This window comes from Centruroides vittatus, unplaced genomic scaffold, assembly GCF_030686945.1.
Source record: "Centruroides vittatus isolate TY-2023 unplaced genomic scaffold, ASM3068694v2 scaffold_1444, whole genome shotgun sequence".
In the NCBI taxonomy this organism is placed as follows: domain Eukaryota; kingdom Metazoa; phylum Arthropoda; class Arachnida; order Scorpiones; family Buthidae; genus Centruroides; species Centruroides vittatus.
Genome location: NW_027122679.1, coordinates 1372232 through 1393081, shown reverse-complemented (window position 1 = coordinate 1393081; position 20850 = coordinate 1372232). Strand labels below are relative to the sequence as shown.

General features: G+C 32.0%; 1 protein-coding gene across 1 annotated transcript in view; it reads right to left on the bottom strand.

The window, feature by feature from the left end:
* Positions 1-20850, bottom strand: part of LOC136987077 (alpha-mannosidase 2-like) — an 80698-nt gene that overhangs the window by 7534 nt on the left and 52314 nt on the right. The window contains exons 12-18 of the mRNA XM_067284734.1: positions 19979-20052; positions 14246-14408; positions 14005-14129; positions 10565-10661; positions 10370-10492; positions 8382-8493; positions 8157-8293 (exon numbers count right to left, since the gene is read on the bottom strand). Of these exons, the coding sequence (XP_067140835.1) occupies positions 8157-8293; positions 8382-8493; positions 10370-10492; positions 10565-10661; positions 14005-14129; positions 14246-14408; positions 19979-20052 (831 nt within the window). The remainder of the gene's footprint in view (positions 1-8156; positions 8294-8381; positions 8494-10369; positions 10493-10564; positions 10662-14004; positions 14130-14245; positions 14409-19978; positions 20053-20850) is intronic.

Here is a 20850-nt window from a genome sequence, read left to right as displayed (position 1 = left end):
TATCTAGTGACGTTAAACAATTGGCGGCCTGCTGGCAGCTCCCCTCCAGGAAGAATCCGTTGGGAGCACAAACAGTTGCCACCTCCACCATGATGGTGCACATAGGTAAAATTTTACCATTTAATTAATATAGTTAAAAGTACTTGTAATCTTTTAAAACTAAATACTTTTTAAAATACTTTGAAATAATTCACAAAAAATAAATATTTCTAAATGAAATAAGTGGAGTTTTTAAAAATTCACACTCCTAGAACCTATATTCGGTGTGACGAAAAAAATGAAAGGGTTCACCACAAACTTTTTCGAACTTCACAGCAGTTTGAAAACGTTTGTGGTGAACCCTTTCATTTTTTTTGTCACACTGGGTATAGGTTCTAGGATTACGATTTTTTAACACACCCTGGTGTTTTGTGTTGTGGAGTTTTTTTAATCAAATTAATTAATGTTGCACAATTTAAAATTAAATGCGATACAATCGGCAACTCAGAGTGCCAATTGGCTAGCGTATATTGGATGATCACTCCTCAACATATTATCACTTCGCCCGACTAGGTGATAGCAGTATTCATAATGACCGATCAATTTGATAAATTAATCAATATTTATTACACTGCGTGCCCTTTTTGGTCATTATTCATAATGCCCAATTAATCACTTTGTCCATAACATATATAAAGAGTGATTCATTCTTTGAGGGACCAAACTTCCAGTAGTGTTTGATTGCACCAATCGATGATTGTGAACAATGCATCCTTGTTGAATTTGTGCCCATTACAACTGTGTGACGGAGTTTGAAAGAGGATGTTCATTGGAGTAAAAAAGAGTGGAAAGACAAATCAACATATTGCCCAATATTTGGTTCAGAGTGATGCAGCAGTTTGACAATGCTGGCACGAAAGGGTCTTGATAGGCAAAATCCAGAGAAAAGCAGGCAGTGGTTGGGTGAGTGACAACAGAACAATTGCTTGAGCACCAGAGTCATCACTATCAACCATTCAACATGTGACTAATGCCAAAGTGACCTCCAGAACCATTGCTAGATGACTATGCAAGTGAAACCTGTGCTTGCGACGCAGGCTGCCACTAACTCCTAGGAATTGTCAAGAACAATTGTAATGGTGCCAGGCTCAATTAATGTGGAAGTGTTCTGATTGGGAACAAATTGTCTTCGATGATGAGTCCTGCTTTGAACTGAGTTCCAACAACCAGTGTAGACATGTATGGAGACATTTTAGCTGTCACCAGAATCTCACTTTTACTGTTGAATGCCACAGGGCCCAACAACAAAGAGTTATGATTTGGTGCATCATCACTTTTGATAGCCAGACCCTCTTAGGGGTAGTCCATGGTATCCTCGTGGCACAGTGATATGTTGATGACATTCTGAGACCTATTGTGATATCGTTCTTTTTGCAGCACCCAGGGCACACTTCCCAATAAGCCAATGTTCGACCACACACAGCATGTCTCTCATGTGAATGTCTTCCTGGTCACGATGTCCTTTCTTGATCAGCCAGACCAGATCTCTCTCCAATTGGGCACACTTGGAACCTAATGGGACATCACATATGATCATCTGGGAATGTTTACGACATAACCCACCAATTGAACACTGGTAAGAAATCCCTCAAGACACCATCTGTCAAATTTATATATCAATGCCACACCAGATAACAGCTTGACCAGGCAAGAGGTATGCCAACATATTATTGACTTCCTCACTTTGTGTAGCCCTTTCCCTGGAATAATCATCCAACCATATCAAAATTGTAATCATTTCTTTTTATGTACAATAAGTTTACTAAATTTTGTTCCAGTTGGATACTTCTTTCTTGATGCATCAATTTTTTTGTAAAAGAGTGTATTTTATTGTTAAATAAATGCTTCCTTCCGGAAACGGTCGACGAACTAGTTACTAACAATTCATTAAATTGTTCTAAGTCACTATCAACGTATTAAAAGTTTACAAAGGAAAATTGTGAACACATCACCATCGATTAGCTATGTTTGCAAGTGAATAATTTTATTACAGTTTAACCAAAATTGGAAACATCTGGAAAATGTAAGAGTTGACAAGTCAAACCTAATTTTGAGTTAAGTTTTTTCCAGATGTTTCTAGATTTAATTACTTAATGATTTAAAGTTTGAAATCATTAATAGATGAACAATTAAATTTTCTAGCCAATCAATAACAATCTAATGAATCATTAGCATTTAGTTTAATAATAACTTTAATGATTGATGTCATTCTTCGGACATTAGATGAATTTAAACATTCTAACTGAACATTTAGATTTAATCTGTCAAACTCTTGTTGTTCTGTCTGCATGTGATGAAGTAATTGATAAACATTATCATTTGTATTTATAAATAGACTGCAGACTTTATATGAATGTTCTGTAAATTCCAGTTTTATTTATTAAAACAATTTTCTTGTCCTTGCAGTTAATGAAAATAATTTAGCAAATGAAAAATAATAATTTAAAAAGTATTAAGCTGTAAAATTTGTATGAAATTTGCTTTATCAAATTCATTTAAGCTATATTAAAATTAAAAAATCCAGTGTGTGTGGTGCATCTGTTACGATATTTTATTAATAAAAACTTTTTATATTTTTAATTATTATAAGCATGGTAGAGACAGGTTTTATAAAAGATGTTAATAATGAGTAAAATCATCAAGTTTAACCCTAATGGAGATACACATGACCCTCTTTATCTCCCCACAAGAGACCTTTAACCACCAAAATTTAATAGCATCAATCCCTCTAAAAAATAAACTGCGCTGCAAAATTTCAGAAATTTTTGACAAAAAGCACAGGCATTATTAAGCTTCAAAGAAGATGAACAAAATGGTGTCAACCACCCAGCCACATCCATACGTACAGAAATTACCCATGAATTTTTTTGCATTTCTCAACATTTCAAGTTGTCCTGAGTCCAAAAGTGCATTATCAAAGTTCGGAGAGTGGTCATTTTTTGACCAATTACCATACTTTCCCTCTGTTATATATAACAGCCAAGAAATTAAAAATTAAATAATGTTAATATTTATTCAATAAAACCAAGAGACTGAATTATTGAGTGAAGAAATACAGTCATTAATTGAAACAACTGCATCAATTTTTTGAAAACATCTCACCAAACATCAGTTCTTTATTCAAAAGTTCGACAAACACATAAATTTGGATTGAGCCCTTCGCAATCCGACTCTGGCAGAAAACTAAACATAGTAACTATTCCCAATTACTGTATGACAACTCGTCTTTTCATTTCCATATGTGAAATAATCACTTAATATGAAACAGTCACTTCCACCTACATTATCACTTCGAAATGAGTATTTTAAATACATAATTAATTTTGCATCTGTGCCATAGAAATTAGAAATTTGAAAAAGTATATAGTTTTTATTTATAATTAATGATTTTAAGCATATTATTGATTAACCGACACAAACACTCTTATCTGAATGACTGTTTGTACAGAAACTACTAAAAGTAACATATTAAAATCACAATCATCCATATTAAATTCCATTTAGACAAAATTAGAAAACAAATTCATAGAGAAGAATTGTTCTTAGATCAATATTTTGAACATTTTTGTAGATTAACAATGTAGATGATTTGTTACAAAAGAAAAGATGACAAATGTAAAATGCACGAAAGTTGTTGTTGAAAAATTTCTCATCCCCGACAATTTAGTTTTTTGTTTTAAGTGTTGGAAAAATTATTCTAAAGTAAATCATATTGCATTAAATCCTAAATAATTTAAAAATGTAGTCTCTGTCTTAAATTAAGTTTCAACAAAATAAAGCAAGCAAATATTTTATTATTATTGTTACAGGTATACCTCACCTTACGTCGGTAATTGGTTTCAGGAGAGGCGACGTAAGTCAAATTTACTTGTCTCCGAATTTATTTGTCACTAGGCTAAACCACAAATTACCATTCCCAGTTCTGTATTTTATTTATAAATGCATTTTTAATAATATATGGTTAATAAAAATCTATTTTAAGCTTACAAACAAATAAATTTTAGTTTTTAATACAGTACAGAAAAAAAATCATCTAAATTGACGAATACATGTACAGTACGTACAGTACTGTACATACCTGTAAATGTACAGTAGAAGTTTACAATTTGGTGATGTTTACAGTACATCGCAGACTCTTTATTTGTGAATGTGGTTTCTCTAAGATATTATAAAATAAGATGATTTTTTAAGGTTAAATAACAAATACAGTTATTAAAATTATTTTGCGATAGTAGAAAATAAACTAATTTACATTAAATTTACCAATAAAGATCACTAAAGAAGATGACAACACAGAGTCACAGATGTTTTCATGTTTCGTTCTCTAGAATTTATGATGATTACATTAACATTTACTGTAAATGTACATATTTTAATATGATTTTATGTGCTTTTAACGCTTTTCTAGTGATATTATGACTTCAATATTTGTGGCGGGCGGATGTAAAGTCGAATAAAATGACTAAAATTTGATTTTTATTTTTCCATATACTTTTTTGACAAACGACGTATAATCGGAAACGATGTAACTTGAAGCGACGTAAGTCGACGTATACCTGTATTGTATTCTATTATTGACAAGACGATGTCTTGTTTATAAAATCGTACATCCTGCTGTCTTATCAGCTTAGAGGTATGAAGGAGTACATGTCAGGAGTTGAAATTTGGCACAGAGTATTAGGTGCCCAAATTATGTGCACATAAAAAAAACCAGACTTGTAGGTAGTCAGGGGACCGAGAACCGAAACACAATAAAATACAAAATGGCAACACTCTTTACAAACAGGCAGTAGTGCAAGATTTGTGCATGTGTTGCTCGTTGGTAAGTTGGAAATATGAATATTGTGAAATCGAATTTTGACAAACGAATCTTTGAAAAAAACCCATTTACCTGTCCTGTGTTATTCCCCACATATTTCTGGTCGCCACATGCTAACTTCGACCAATTGGCCGGAGATATTTCGTTTCATCATCAGAACTTTTTGAAACTAGATGGCGCATCGTTATAATTTTATATTAAAACTAACTTCTGAAATAGAATTATTTTTTCTTTTTACATTTATTAATATATATATTTTGTTTGTGCAAAATAAAAAAATAATTGCGGACGATACAATAGCCACCATTATTTTTTCAAAAATGGGAAATTTTCGCATTGACAAAAATTCAACCTGGAGTGTCATGCAACGGAGAGAAATTTCAACATTCGATGGGTTAATTTCAATGAAAATGCATCGTGGAAGAGCTCGTGGTTGTAGCTATGACGGGCAAAGTTTGAATGATTGCACTCAAAACCAGCGATACCAAACATGATTGGAGAATGAGAACGAGACCAGCTGTGAGCATCGAAGTGATCCCGCTCAGTAGTGAGTCTCCGAGACATAGTCTTGTCCCAGATACGGCCTTGCCGTTTTACTTGTTTCTGATTATTAATGCGTTCTGTAAACTATACAGGCTGTCCTCATTTTATGCCAACTCCTGATAATACCAGTTTCAAATTTCCCCCAAAAATTCTTAAAAGTATTTTCTCCACAATGCATAGAATATTTCTTGCAAATGCTAAATGCCAATATTTATACAGAAGAATCATCAAATTTGGTTGAACATTTATATGCACAAAGAGAGAAAGGAATAAACAATGATGCACTGGAATGTGTTTTAAAGATAACTTCTGATGCCCTTAAATAATTTCTTGCTACTGCCAACCAAATGAATGAAGAGTAATTTGTGATAAACCCAGAGTGGGAGTGAAGTGACTTTGTGAGGAGGAGTTTAAACAAAGTCTTAGCACCTAATTATGAAGTTCTCAAAAGAGAGGTAAAGAAAAAATTGGCAAACTTGGATTCATATTTTACAAAGGTGAACAGTCCTCAGCCTAGCTCATCACTGATGGATGACCCTCAACCGAGGCAATTGACGCAGGGCTGAAGTTGCATCTAGTGATACTGCCATAAGCAATTGACATGGCAGCAGTAGAAAAATTTCATTGTCAATTTAGCTGTAAATAAATAAGCATGGATGGCAATTAGCTTTCCCATGCTTTGTTTCAAATGTTGGTTTAAAGCTGCCTTTTAACTTGTATTTTAGTTCTTATTTTCTGTCTCTTTTTCACTCTAAATTCGGTCAGTCGTAGTTGAAAGTTAGATTAGGGACTCTTAGCTTGGTTTCTGGTTAGATTATGATAGGTTAAGTTAAATTAGATTAGGATTTGTTAGCTTTAGTCGTCTGGCTAGGTTCGTCCTACGTTATGGTAGGTTAGTTTAGTTAGTGAGTAAGTTAATGTTTAAAAAAAAATAATAATAAATAATAATAAAATAAATAAAAAATTTTGGGGTATTGCTCGTTTGTCTCTGTCAGTCCGTTATGCGATTGCATTCAGTTTTATTAGTATAAATCTTCCTAACAACAGCCACTTGGCACTAACTTCTACACTTAGCTATTTGTGGCGACACTCAATTATTGGTGTTTGTTACACTCAGGTTTTTTTAGACCCTTCAGGGGACTATGGCTTTGCAGCCTAAAAACTGCATGCCAACATCAAACATAGAGGGTACTATAGTCATATGTATGCTGTTCAGAGGGATCCTACCTTTTTCTACTGTCTATCGGCTCTCCCTCCTTCATCCCCTCCCCTTTTCCCTTACCCTCTTTTTTGCTGGCTAAACACTATGTGTACGGCTGATGTCTTTCTTGTATGTATGTATAAATAAATAAGTTATAATATATGTAGTATTATTATTTTGTGTTAATAAAACTTGATACTAAACATGTTTTTATTGAACAAAAATGCAGTATATTCATTTGCAGATGCCTGGAATGCAACCTTATTTATTCCATAATAAAATGGATTCATTTTGTGCCAATTTTGTTTATGCCACCTCATCACCAATGTAAAATGAGGGCAGCCCATATTTGATAAAGGCTTTAAAACATAAAACAAAATCAAGTATGATTCCAAATTTATTTGCTTGTTATGTTCTTGTTTTTATTACTAGGTAAGTAAAGCATCACAATCAAACTACAAACTTTAAATTTATTAATTCAAACACTTTATGATTAAAATATGTAATAAATAATTTCTATACAGATTAACTAATATTAAAAGAGTTAAAACACCACTTGGTAGACTGAAATGATATAATGAACACTTCAATCCGAAAGCCTTAAATTGTATTCCAGTGAGGTTTTACTTTGAAATAAAAAATTTTCAACTAATGTTCTCGGTCTGCAATTGGAGATCTTCTTCAGGTCTGTATATTCGAAGATAGAATGATTGAATAGAACAATAATGTTTTTTGAAAAATTAAATAAAATAAATTCTCAAAATATAAGAATTTTTACTAAGGCTTATTTAAAGCTTTTGGATTGAAGTGTTTAATATTTCTGACACAGAGAAACATATAGATTATAGAAACTTCACCTAGCAGCAAACAAAAAGTAAATACACAATTAAAACACAGCAGACTGAATTATTGAATGGGAAAAATGTCATTTTAGTTAATCTGGTACCATTTACTATAAATCCTGTATCCAATAAAAAAATAAGCAAATTTTTAAAGAAATATAAAGCAACATATATAAGTAACCTACACTAAAACTGGACAAGGAATACAAATATACCACCACAGTACTTTGATCTGGTTCAGTAACTGGTTATTTCTCTGTAAAAACAAATGTTTTCAATCTTCTACAATCTTCTTGTTGCTGGACTAGATCAAAGTACTTGATGGTATATTTGTAACTAACAGTTACTTATAATAAATGGAAATCTCGGCAAATCTTCCATGCCCCTCCTCCTGGCCAATAACCTACAAAGCAAATGAGTCATAAGGCAATTTGTGATAACTTAATGGCTCATTTGGAAGTATTTTTGGTATCACAGTTAATGTGATTCTGGATAATGGAAGGTGTACTGTATATTAAAGATCATATTATTTCTAGAACAAACATATAAAACTATATTCTGTCAGGAGCAATAACAAGCAAAATACAAAGATATGTATCATAATAGTAGAATACACATAAATTATATTTTTTGAAAGCTATAAAATGTTTAAATTAAACAAACATAATTGGAAAAATAATTAAAAATAGGCAAAAATATGCACAAGTCTTACTTGAAATCCATTTAAATCTGTGAAAAACTCTTGATTATTATTGGTTATATTTGTATAAAATCTCATAATTAATTCTTTATTTACTTCACGGGTCACGTCAACAATGTTATAGATATCCAGTCCGGCACTATCTAATCCTAAATCCAAATGTATATCAAAGATAACATTATCCTATTTTCCAAATATAGTACTTAATATGAATATATAGAGAAATTTCTAAAATACCTGCGGTATTCTTAACTCTAATACGGTGTTCTATTTCCGGTAGAAAAACCGTCACTTCGGACACAAGTGGGCCTTTCAATATTCTAATTTTTGGACAACTGTACTTCAAATTCTGTTTAAAAAATATAAATTAATTTAAAATATCATAGTATTTAAGCAGAACTCGGATAAAAATATTAAAAAGCTGTTCAGAAAATAAATTTTATATCATTTCTTGTTCTCTCAAAAAATTTTAAATAATAATTTTATCAACTTTTAAGACAAAACCAATCTGTCTACTCTAATAACCTTAAATAGCTTCACAAAGTATAGTTATCCACAAACGTTTTCGGTCCCTTAGGACCTTCTTCAGGTGGGATCTGAGTAGAGAGTGACCCTATGTTCTAAACTCTCGTGAGATAGCATGCAATGCTAACCACAAGCAGATACTAGAACTTTCTCATACACTCAAACCTGTTTTTGTGCGGTCTATTTTTGTGTGATTTTTTATTTGTGCGATTTTTTGTGTGCGGTATATGAATTTCAATCAAATTGTTATACTGCACAAAAATAATTGCACAAAACACATTGCACGTATAAAAAATCGCACAAAAATAGACCGCACAAAAACAGGTTTGAGTGTATTTTTTGCTACACCTCTTGCTTCCAGCTAGATGGAAAGGTGTACCTTCAAAAAAGAGGAGTACCTATGGGTAGCCCCTTATCTAGGGACTTGGCAGAAATTGTGATTCGTTGCTTGGAGGCCAAAGTCATCCCCGAGTTCCTCGGTAACATCAACCTATATAAAAGGTACATTGACGACATCTGCATCATCTGGAAGACGAAACTGGACATCGACAAATTCGTGTGTTGTATGAATGACAACCTATACGGTCTTCTGATCGAGTTAGAAAAATGAGCAACAAAACGGCTCATTTTTTTGGACATTAATATTACCTTTAACAGTGGAGGTTACGACACTAATGTATACCGAAAACCGAACGCTGTCCCGATATACATCCCAGCTGACTCCAATGATCCATACAGCTACAAACTGGCAGCCTTTAGAGCACTTACTAGAAGAGCCCATACACACTGTAATATGGAGAGGGACAAGCAGAAGGAGATAGGGAGAATAGCGGAAATAGCTGAAAACCATGGCTATAACAAGCAGCTTATACTTAGAATAGCAGACGAACAGGAACACAACCCCGTAAACCAATTCGATGCAGTTCCAGGGAATAATCGGTGGCAAGGTGTGTCTCCCCGTCCTATTATTATTACATATGAACGGCATCTGCACTCCTTATACTGTGAGATTGGTGCATATACTAATACAAAAATAGCCTACAAGCGTAAACCGGACGTTTTCACCCTGCTTAGGAACGGGAAGGTTCCGGTGAACGTTGAAAGGGCACTGGGTGTATATAGAATTCCACTCCGAGACGATAGATTTGATAGGGATCTGGTGTATATCGGTTCCACAAAAAGATCCCTCGGGCAATGCATCCGAGAGCATAAAACAGATATCGAGAAGAAAAAGACCAATACTGCCTTGGCAGTATATGTCAGTGAAAACAGCATTACACCAGAGCTGCAGCAAGCGACCTTGATACGGAGAACCACGCAGGTACACTACCTTAAGTATTTGGAGGCGCTGGAGATCTTTAAAGCGGATTGCCTGGGCCTTTCTATCAACTTTAAAGGTGAAAAGCAACTTTCGAAGGTGTGGCAAGCGATGTACGACCCGGCGTTATAGCCGCCGACGCATGCGCAACGATGTTTGTTTATAGTACACATCTGGAGTGGGGGTTGTAATGCATCCGTTACAGGAGTTTAGAACGTAGGGTCACTCTCTACTCAGATCTCACGTGAAGAAGGTCCTAAGGGACCAAAAACGTTTGTGGATAACTATACTTTGCAAAGCTACTTAAGGTTATTAGAGTAGACATATTTGTTATTGCTTCGTTTCTTATGATGGATTTTACAAAACCAATCATTGAACATACCTGTGCTGCAGCATCAGGCAAAAACAGATACGCTCCACTCCTGTCTTTACCTTTAGGTCTCGTTCCATACAAAAGAAACTGTATTCTGGCATCGATCGAAATTCCCTCTTTTAAAATGATTCTCTAAAAATTTAAAAAAAACTTATAAAAATTGAATTTACAGATAAATACACAAAAAAAGTTTATTAACTTTACCCTCAGCATTCCATCTGCACCAGAGAAGACAGCTGTTATAGTGGAAGAACTGATCATAAATTCCTGAGGAGGCATCAAGGACTGGATGGAAAATTTTCTAAGAAAATATTTTTAAATGTTACCATTTAATAATCATCATAAGAAACAAAATTACTTGAAATTTTATTTCTTTAAAAACAAAAATGAATTGTATTATAAGCAATACTGGAAGTGACTAGACCAGGGGTGGCCAACAGTTTTTGCCCCCAGGCTGGATTGGAAAGAGAAATTTTTCACGGGCCAAATGAAATATTAAAATTAAGTCATATTAAATAACAGAAGTTCCTGATGCATGCACAATGTCATTTTACAATGTGAAGAAACGTACAAGTAAAAAAAAAACAAAAAAGGTCGACAAGCAGGTGGTGCTGTGCGTCACATGTCAGCATAAACAGAGTGACATGGCAAAATGGCAGATGAGTTACAATGAGTATGGGGTCTTTCGTTCTTCAAATGGTGTAAATTTATAACAGATGAATGCAAAAGTTGTAAATCTCTACAATGGAATTTTTTTTAAAACATGAAGTATATTGAATCCATTCCACCAATTATTGGAAGTTAAGTAGCTAAATTTGAAAAATTAATTGCGGGCCGGATAAACCCATTACGCGGGCCGTATGTTGGCCACCCCTGGACTAGACAATAGGACTAAATAAATATAAATTTGAATGAAGGGAATTATTGAATCTGAAATATGTAACAACAAAATATCTTGAATTAGACAAAAACACCATGTCTTTTTTTTTTGCATAAATGCATAAAAGAAATGATTAAATATGGTAGAATCTGTTTATTAGCAGATTCTAATGTATTTAATATTTCTTGTAATCAGTTTGGAACTCTTCTATTCTTCTCATAACTGACCAACAACATTAATTAACCCTTTCCATGCTGGCGATCTACAGCAAATAATTGAGTGGAATTCGTCATGCGGCGCATTTTTTGCAGTTTTTGGATAATTTTTAAATCGCGATATTTCGCTTTAATATCGCGCTACGTTTAATCTGTTTTCAGCGTTTGATTAGGAACATATTACAGTTTACGACTGTTTAATTTTTAGTTTAATAGAAATTTAAAATAATATTAAAATTTGAAGCTTACGAACAAAAGAAAAAATAATTAATTTACAGAAAATTGCTAAACTTTGTATATTTGTTAGTTAGATACATCTGTATTCTTTCAAATAAAAGAAACCACAGCTCTCTCGCTAGAGAGGGGGAGAAGTTATTGCCATTATTTACACTATGTCTCTAATTACTTGGCAGGGAAAGGGTCTATTTTACCAAAATATTTATGGCCCAGGGGTGGTCACAAAACACTTTTTGGCTTAAACAAAGTCAATTGACCTACAGAATAGCGAATCAAAGCTAAGATCGCTGGAAAATCGAATATAACGCAAAATAATCGAATTTTTTGATTAATTACGCCGAAAGGCGTATGCCGCATCACGAATTAACGGCAAGTCACGTGACATACGCCTAAAGGCGTATAACCGCATGGAAAGGGTTAAGCAAAGTAAATATCATGACAATTAGGAGAAACTCTGGTTTTATTGGCTTAAACTTCAAGATTTATTAATTCTAATTATTATTATTAACAGGAATAAATGCCATTTTGAAATATTGTACTGTGAGCAAATAATGATTATAATGATTAGTATTTCAAGCATCAGTCAAGAGTAATAACTTAAAATGACTATATGTAATCAGTCAGGATTTAAGATTGACAGTGTGAAGAAACAACTTAGAGCCTGTATGCAATAAACTAGCACTTCTAGTTCTCCTTTAAGTCACCTGCTAGCACCGAAATATTTAAAAGATTCCATATTTTATATGAAAAGTGGACTCTTGAAAGTGGAAAAGTTATGACATGTAACATTACATTTCTAACTTCACTTTTAACAGTTTTCCCATTTTTTGTGTGTGTTGACCTAATATTTCTGATATTAGACGACACTTAACAATATCCACGATTACAAGAAGCACATTGTATTGTATAATTGCAAAATATAAAACTTTACTACATAAAAAAATGATCTTTCAGTTGGCTAAAATATCCTTAAGCTTTATTCATCTCCATTTTGCAAGATTAATAAAACTTAATAATATTTAGAGACTGGCTAAGATAACAAGAATAAGAAAAACTTCTAAAAGAAGTATTTTTAAACACAGCTTAAAGGAATGACAATTCTTTAGTATTCTACACTATAAAACACCATTTATGAAAAGGCAGAGTGTAAAACAGAATCCAGAAAACATTAAACTATGGAGGTATAAAAAAAACTACATCTTTAGTAATTAAAGAACAGTCACAATTTATAAGATCGGCCAAAGCAGCACTAGACAGACAAATTTAGTATATACATTACAGGATAATACAAAGTTATTGAAAGACATCTTTAGAATGATACTATATGTTCACTATCTGGTATACAAAACATCATTAACAGGGATATACTTTCGTCTCTCCCTGTTAATGTTTTGTCATCAAAAACACGATCATTAGAAAAAGATTTCTGGCAGTAGTCAATTTATTGTTTTTAAATACATCATTTCTTTAATGATTCTTTCATTTTCTAAATTTTTTGTCTTCATAGTTATTTACATGTTATATTTATGCTTATTCTCATTTTTCTTCTGTAATTGCTATTGAAATTAATATAGTATCAACATCAATAGAATATAAATAGTTGTCTGTTCTTTATTCCTTTATGACTATAAAATTCTTTTAACTTATTTGTTTTATGAAACCACCTCAAAGATGGCTTCTTGTTCTTGAAAACATTAAGGTAGTCTCATTCTTCAATTTGATTATTTTTGACTATAGTGATGACTTTACAATAAAGCAAGCTTTTTTTCTTGGCTTTCTGAAGTGTTCCATCAACTTTGGCCAATTGGTCATCATAAAAGTTGGTTACGGTGGCTAGATAACCAGGGAAAAAGTGTCTGCCTGCTGCTGCAGGGATCTGGATTTGAGTCCAAATTGGATCTGTGGAAATTTTTCATGGCAGTACAGTCTGTATATGCAAATTGTCTGTCTCCGTCCCCTCTACTTATGTTTGCATTCAAATATGTTTGTGAATGTGTATGCCATAACACTAATACATTTACCAAACTTACAGAAAATGGGGGAAAATACACAAAAAAGAAATGGCATAGATAACACATGATATCCATCATATATATATATATATATATATATATATCAGAAAACAAGGTAATATAAAGTATAATTTGTGCATTTTTGTGCAAATTCAACAGAAATTTGTGTGCAAACATATCATGTTAATAAATTGGCAAATCATAAATAAAAATATTCACATAATTTTGTATATTATTTATATTGTTTTCAGTATCATTAAGAACACATGCAACACAAATTAAACACAGAATATTACATACCGACTTTCAGGTGCAGAATCAAAATTATATAACACAACAACAGTTTTTTCTACATCTTTATCTTCCATAAAATGAAGTGTGTAAGTAACCAAACCTAAAGCTGGAATTTCTGCTAAGAAAACAAGCTGCCATACAAAATAAAAAGCATTTAAATTGTGCAGTGCATTAATAAGTTTAAATAATAACAGTAAATTTGAAAATATGCAATATTTTATTTTTAACCATTACTCAAAAGAAATACCTCATATTCTTCTTCAACAATTGCGCTTCCGACAAATACCGGGTTGATCTGACTTGGCACTATGTTTCCTAAAAAATCTCTTACTTCGACAGAAGAAGCTGAAACGTGGCAGCTAATTAATTCTTTACGAGTATGAGTTAGCGAATTGTACAAAATCAAAGTCCTGAAAATAACATTTAATTAATAAACATTAGTTTTTAAATACATTTATATTTAATTCATCACTACAGATGATTTAACGAATAAGATTTAATTTCTTGTTTGCGATAATGATCATCAACTTAAACACAAATGCATTTGTTTTTCTTAAAATAACAACTATTATTTTATTTATAAGTAACATTTATAAGTAAGTTTTTATTAGTTTAATTATGAAACACCAGTTTTCAATCTATTATATCTCTTACATAAATTAGGAAGCCAGAATTTCTGCTTAATTTATGCAAGAAATGCCTTCCAGAAAGTCTTGTACAATCTAAATTCACTTATAAGGTAAACAACAACAAAAAGAAATGTGATGGTAGATCTAGGAGAGTAACTCTCTCATCCTAAGTTATCCCTAAGGGAATATAACCATTACAAAGTAAATAACAAGCACAGAAATAAAAAATTATGTAGTTCTGATAGGCAACTGATCGACAATCTTTAGCAAAACAAGGAGAAAATGGCAGGCTATCATACTCGTCTGTTAACAAATTTGCCATAAATATAACTGCCACACATCATTATTAACTGAAAAGAAATCCCTACTTACACAAAAAATAACAGACAATGTAGCATTAATAAAAACAAATTAACTAAAAGTTAGAAATACAAGAAAAATTGTTTCTGTAGTAGCCTTTTTTCGAATACAATTTATCAGTCTGCGGGGCATCATAGTTCTTAACGTAAGTGTCCTAGATGGTAATGTTTGAAAAGGCTTGGACTTTTCAAATTTTTATATGACTTTTCTTCATTAAAATATTTCATGTATTTTTTATGAAGTAATTTGCTTACTAAAATTATTTCAAATTCCGGTGTGTAGAGAGATTATAAAAAATTACCTATCTTTGCTGCTCGAAAGTCAAGTAAATACTCATCGAGAGTAAATTTATACTTATTTTCTAAGATTACAAAAGTATCGACAAATTTCATCTAAGATGTGTAAAAATATCCAGAAATAATCAAATTTCAATAGTTTAAAAACTGTAACTATGGCAAAAAATATAAAAAATACACCCCAAGATTTTTTATATTTCCGATCTTGAGGTAGAGCTTGAAACATCAAGAAATGCAAAAAAATTCAGGGATAATTCTGTATGTACGGATGTGTGTGTGGGAGGCACAATTTTGTTTACCCTCTTTGAAGCTTAACTCCCATGCTTTTTTGTCGAAAATTTCTGAAATTTTGCAGGGAGATTTGTGTATTAGGGGATTGATGCTATTAAATTTTGGTGACTGAAAGTCAAGGGAGTGGGGAGATAAAGGAATCTCATGTATCTCCAGTAGGGTTGGACTTAATGATGATTTTACTGGTATTAGAATTTAAAATTTTTTATAAAACCCACCCCTAACCTTAAAATTAAGCTTTTTGCCATTTTATAATACAGTGGAACTTTGCTTAATGAGCATTTCACATAACGAGCAAAACAAATTGTAAAAATTTGCCTTGCTTAACAAGCGATGTTTTGCATAACGAGTGATGAGGAGATAGGAAGTCCTGAATTGTGTGCATGCAGTACGCTCCATCAGTCTGTGTTTAGCACTCGTTCCGCTAGCATCTTAGTGTCGCTTGTGATCATATTTTTCCAAACTTGTGTTCACACATATTACTTATAAACATCAACAACAGCTCGTCATATAATAAACACGCCAAACGATATGCCAAATTCGTGGGTCATTAAATTTAATGACCGATTACAAATTAAATTTTAGAAATGTCTGAATTAAAAATTAACTATTTATAATTATTAAATTTAATATGAGATGGAAACATAACTGCCTACCTCTAGTGAAATTAATTAATTTCTAATATTTAATTATAGCCTTTACATAACCCAAAAATTTGGCATTTCATTTGGAGTGTTTATCAAACATATTAGCTGCGATTTTTTTTTTGTTTCTGCAAATCAAATTCTCATTCCAGGATGGTTCATTCCGCACTAGAAGGAAAGATGATAATGATTCATGCTTCTTAACAGTGTATATTGTACAATTTTTTTTCAATAAACATACATAAAACATTTGAGCATTTTTTCAGCATGAAACACATTATCATATTTTACATTAATTTCTATGGGGAAAATTGTTCCACTTAACGAGTGTTTCGCATTACGAGTAAGACTTTGGAATGAATTATGCTCATTAAGCAAGGTTTCACTGTAATTAAAAATATAAAAAGTTTTTAAAATAAAATATCATAACAAATGGCACCACCAAATGTTGCCAGGAATGTTAAGTAACTTGTTCCTGGATTTTTTTTTTATAATAAAATAATATTTCTACTTAAATCAGAGTAAAATTCTGACCTTCCACATTAATTTTAAAAAAATTCAATAATTTGTAATTCATATAAATCATCATAACAGCAAGATCTCTTGCTAAATCATTAAATATCTACTGCATTATATTAATTATCCCGGATCTCCAAAATTATTAAGTAATACAGTAGAGCGTCGATAAGTGGAACGTCGGTAAGTGGAATGGCCGGAAAGTGGAACGATTTTCAGTCGGACTGTGTCATGCTGAATCGAACGATTTTGATACTAAATTTACTCCTAAAGTATAATTTTCATGTTTTTTATATTCTTTAATATATTTATTTTGTTTGTACAAAATGCAGAAATAATTTTTAACGATACGATAGCCTCGATGATTATTATAAAAATTTTCGTTAGGCTTAAAATCGACGAAAATTCAACACGAAGCGACACGCAACGGAGAAAAATTCAACAGGAAGCGATACGCAACGGAGAAAAATTTGAACATCGGACAGGTTAATGTATTTTTTCGTACAAAGTCGGAAACTGGAACAAATCATTAACTGGAAGGACCCCAGTCCCCAATTGGTTCCACTTATCGACGTTCTACTGTACATTCAATATCAGAAGTAAACTTTATTTTTAAGATATAGTAACATTGTGGGCTGTTTACTAATTAATAATTTTTACCTAGATAAAAGAGTTATGTTGAGAGAGTGGGCTTAACAAGTTTGCTAAAACAAATTAGCAGAGTAAAAGTTACAATGTTTTGGACTTATAACAGAGGTGGTGGGAAAGAAACTTCCAAAACAGTCTTTTGAGAGAAAAGTTATGGAAAAGAGACCAAAAGAAAGACCAAAAAAAAAGGTGGAGAGAAATGATTGAGTATGATAAACACAAATAGCAAATACCAAGATAGCATGGAGAGAAAACTGAAAGAAGAGATGGAAATTGTTGATCTAAAGATGAGTACAAACTAGTCTATGCCATTGCTTTCAATACATCAGATAAAATTTGTGTAGTTGCACGACTGTTTTCCTTCGACAAACCTGCAACATTGTGGATTGTGATATCATTTGACATAGCTCTAAAGAACCAACAAACATTTCAACCCCTCAACAAATTATTGCTTAGAAAAGTTTGTTAACAAAATAAAAAAAAATCAACAATTACAATGTGTTGCTTATAACTTTGTGCTACAAACTCTGATGTTTTTTCCTGGTAACGAATTAATTAATAAACAATAAACAAGTAAAACAGTAAGGTCATATTTGGGACAAGACTATGTCTCAGAGACTCACTACTAAACGGGATAACTTCAACGCTCACGGCAAGTCTCGTTCTCATTCTCCAATCATCTTTGAATGATCGCACTCAAAACCAATGATACCAAACTTCGCTGGCTACAGCCACGATCACGAGGTCTTCCACAATGCATTTTCATTGAAATTAACCTATCGAATGTTGAAATTTCTCTCCGTTGCATGACGCCCTAGGTTGAATTTTTGTCAATGCAAAAATTTCCCGTTTTTGAAAAAAAATAATGATGGCTATTGTATCATTTGCAATTATTTTTTTATTTTGCACAAACAACATATATATATTAATAAATGTAAAAAGAAAAAATAATTCTATTTCGGAAGTTAGTTTAATGACCAATTCCGCTAATATAGCAGACAGCGGTGAGTGCATTGGTACGCCTTGTTTTTTGCCTCATCTGTTGCGGCTAAGGCAACATTATCCACTATGCTAGGTGGTTTGTCCCGATATGTACACCTTTTACAAAATAGATGTTGTCGCTTTATATCCTTCTGTACCGCACTTCGAGACAGTGACGCATGCCAACACCTTACTTATTAGGGAGGGCTTCACTGCGCAAGAGGTTTTGGAGATCCGTGAAACCTTACTTTTCATCACAGAACACAATTACTTCCGCTTCAATGGAAAGATATACTTGCAAAAGTTAGTTTAAAATTCGATTTAGCAACATTTGCTTTTCGAACATCCCAACGAACGTGTTCGTCAAAATTCGATTTCACAATATTCGTATTTCCAACTTACCAACGAGCAACACATGCACAAATCTTGCACTACTGCCTGTTTGTAGAGTGTGTCGCCATTTTGTATTTTATTGTGTTTCGGTTCTCGGTCCCCTGATTACCTACAAGTCTGGTTTTTTTTTTTATGCGTGCATGGTTGGGCACCTAATACTCTGTGCCAAATTTCAACTCCTGACATGTACTCCTTCATACTTCTAAGTGGATAAGACAGCAGGCAGTACAATTTTATAAACAAGACAGTCTTGTCAATAAAAAATCTTTACTGATGGATTATATATATTACAGTTCAATAATTTAATGAAATTATTATAATATTCTTATATGTATGAAAACCAGTCAGTGTTTTGACTCAAAATTGCAGCTTGGAGTGAAACAAGTTGCATAAATATTTTACTGTGCATGAACATTTCACAATTTTTGCACAAAAAATCCGACTTGTTAAATTTTTTTGAGAGTTGTCAAAGAACTGCCACTTTCCATCGAAGGGTATGACATAGAGGACGTCGAATCAACAACTAGTTGAATGAATTTGACTAGTGTGCACTAGCCTATCTCACTCTACCCACACAGCGTCAGAATGAAAGTAATGAAGAACAACAATTATGTATCTATTTATATACATTACTTCACAATACACTCAAACCTGGCTTTTTTGTGCGAATTTTTATTTGTGCGATTTGTTTTGTGTGATTTTTTGTGTGCGGTATATGAATTTCAATCAAATTGGTATACTGCACAAAAATAATTGCACAAAACACATTGCACATATAAAAAATCGCAGAAAAAAGACCGCACAAAAACAGGTTTGAGTGTACATATATAATAATTTTATCATAATACAATTATAACATCTACTTATAGATTATCTTACTTATTTTATGCTATTAGTCTTATAATCATTGTTTAACTTTTGTTCCAAAATCAGAATTTTGTCAAATGACTGACAATAAAAACGAGTAAAAAATAACAGACAAAGAATTAAACATATATAATTACAATAATCAATTAAAATAAATGTAGAAAATAATATAATTATTACATCATATTTTAATGCAAATATTACATGTATCGCATGACAGATTTCAATGTATATATTATTTAGATTGGATATTTATATATAATTCGTAAAATTATTTTTTATCAGAATAAAATACAAAAAACAGTAAAATATTTTTAAAATTGTATTTCGTATATGAAGAATTAATCTTTCTTACCTTACATTTTGTTCGGAATTTAATTTAATATTAATTTTCTCTGGAATAGTATTATATTGGGACTTTTTAGTATCCTATTAATTAAATGAAAAATTTTTATATTTAATTCATGTAAATTTTACATATTATTATTTAAAATAAAAAAAATTATATACTATAATACAACTGTACATGTATGTTTATTTTTGATGTGATAACAATTTCCACCGATAATATATTGTAACATTTATGAAATATCTCTATTATATGAAAAAAAGCTTTTTATAACTACTCTTAAATTATATTTATTTGAAAATCTTTATGTATATATAGTCTAATCTGATTAATTTCATTCAAATTATTAGCTACTTAAAACCTGCTATCGTCCCCTCAAAATTCATATTTAATTAGTGTTAAAAAATATATTTAATTCAAATGTTTTTAGCATAAATCTGACTGATTCAAACATAAAATTTCAAAAACAAGACCTTGAAAGGTTTTAGGAGTCAGAAATTTGTTTTATGAAATGGAAGACTTTTCATCTCTACTTCAGATCCCAGTCTGTAGTTTGCTCTGAAAGCAGACGTGAGTCACTTCATATGCAGATAAAAAAGTACTCTCCCATTCTTTCATTCAACACCAACATCCCTCTTCTATTCCAAACAGATCACAGTGAACAAAATAATCAAATGAAGAATAATACACACGTAAAGTGACCAGAAGTCCTGAATTAGGCAGAACAGTCCCTCTTTATAATATGCCATTCCAATCTTAAAACTGTCTCGAAAAATGTCCCAATTTTGGACCGTTCTGTAATTCTATCCAAAAGCAGACACTATTCATTGCGCAAATTATAAAAATGAATTGCATATAAGTTATAGCATAAAAATTTT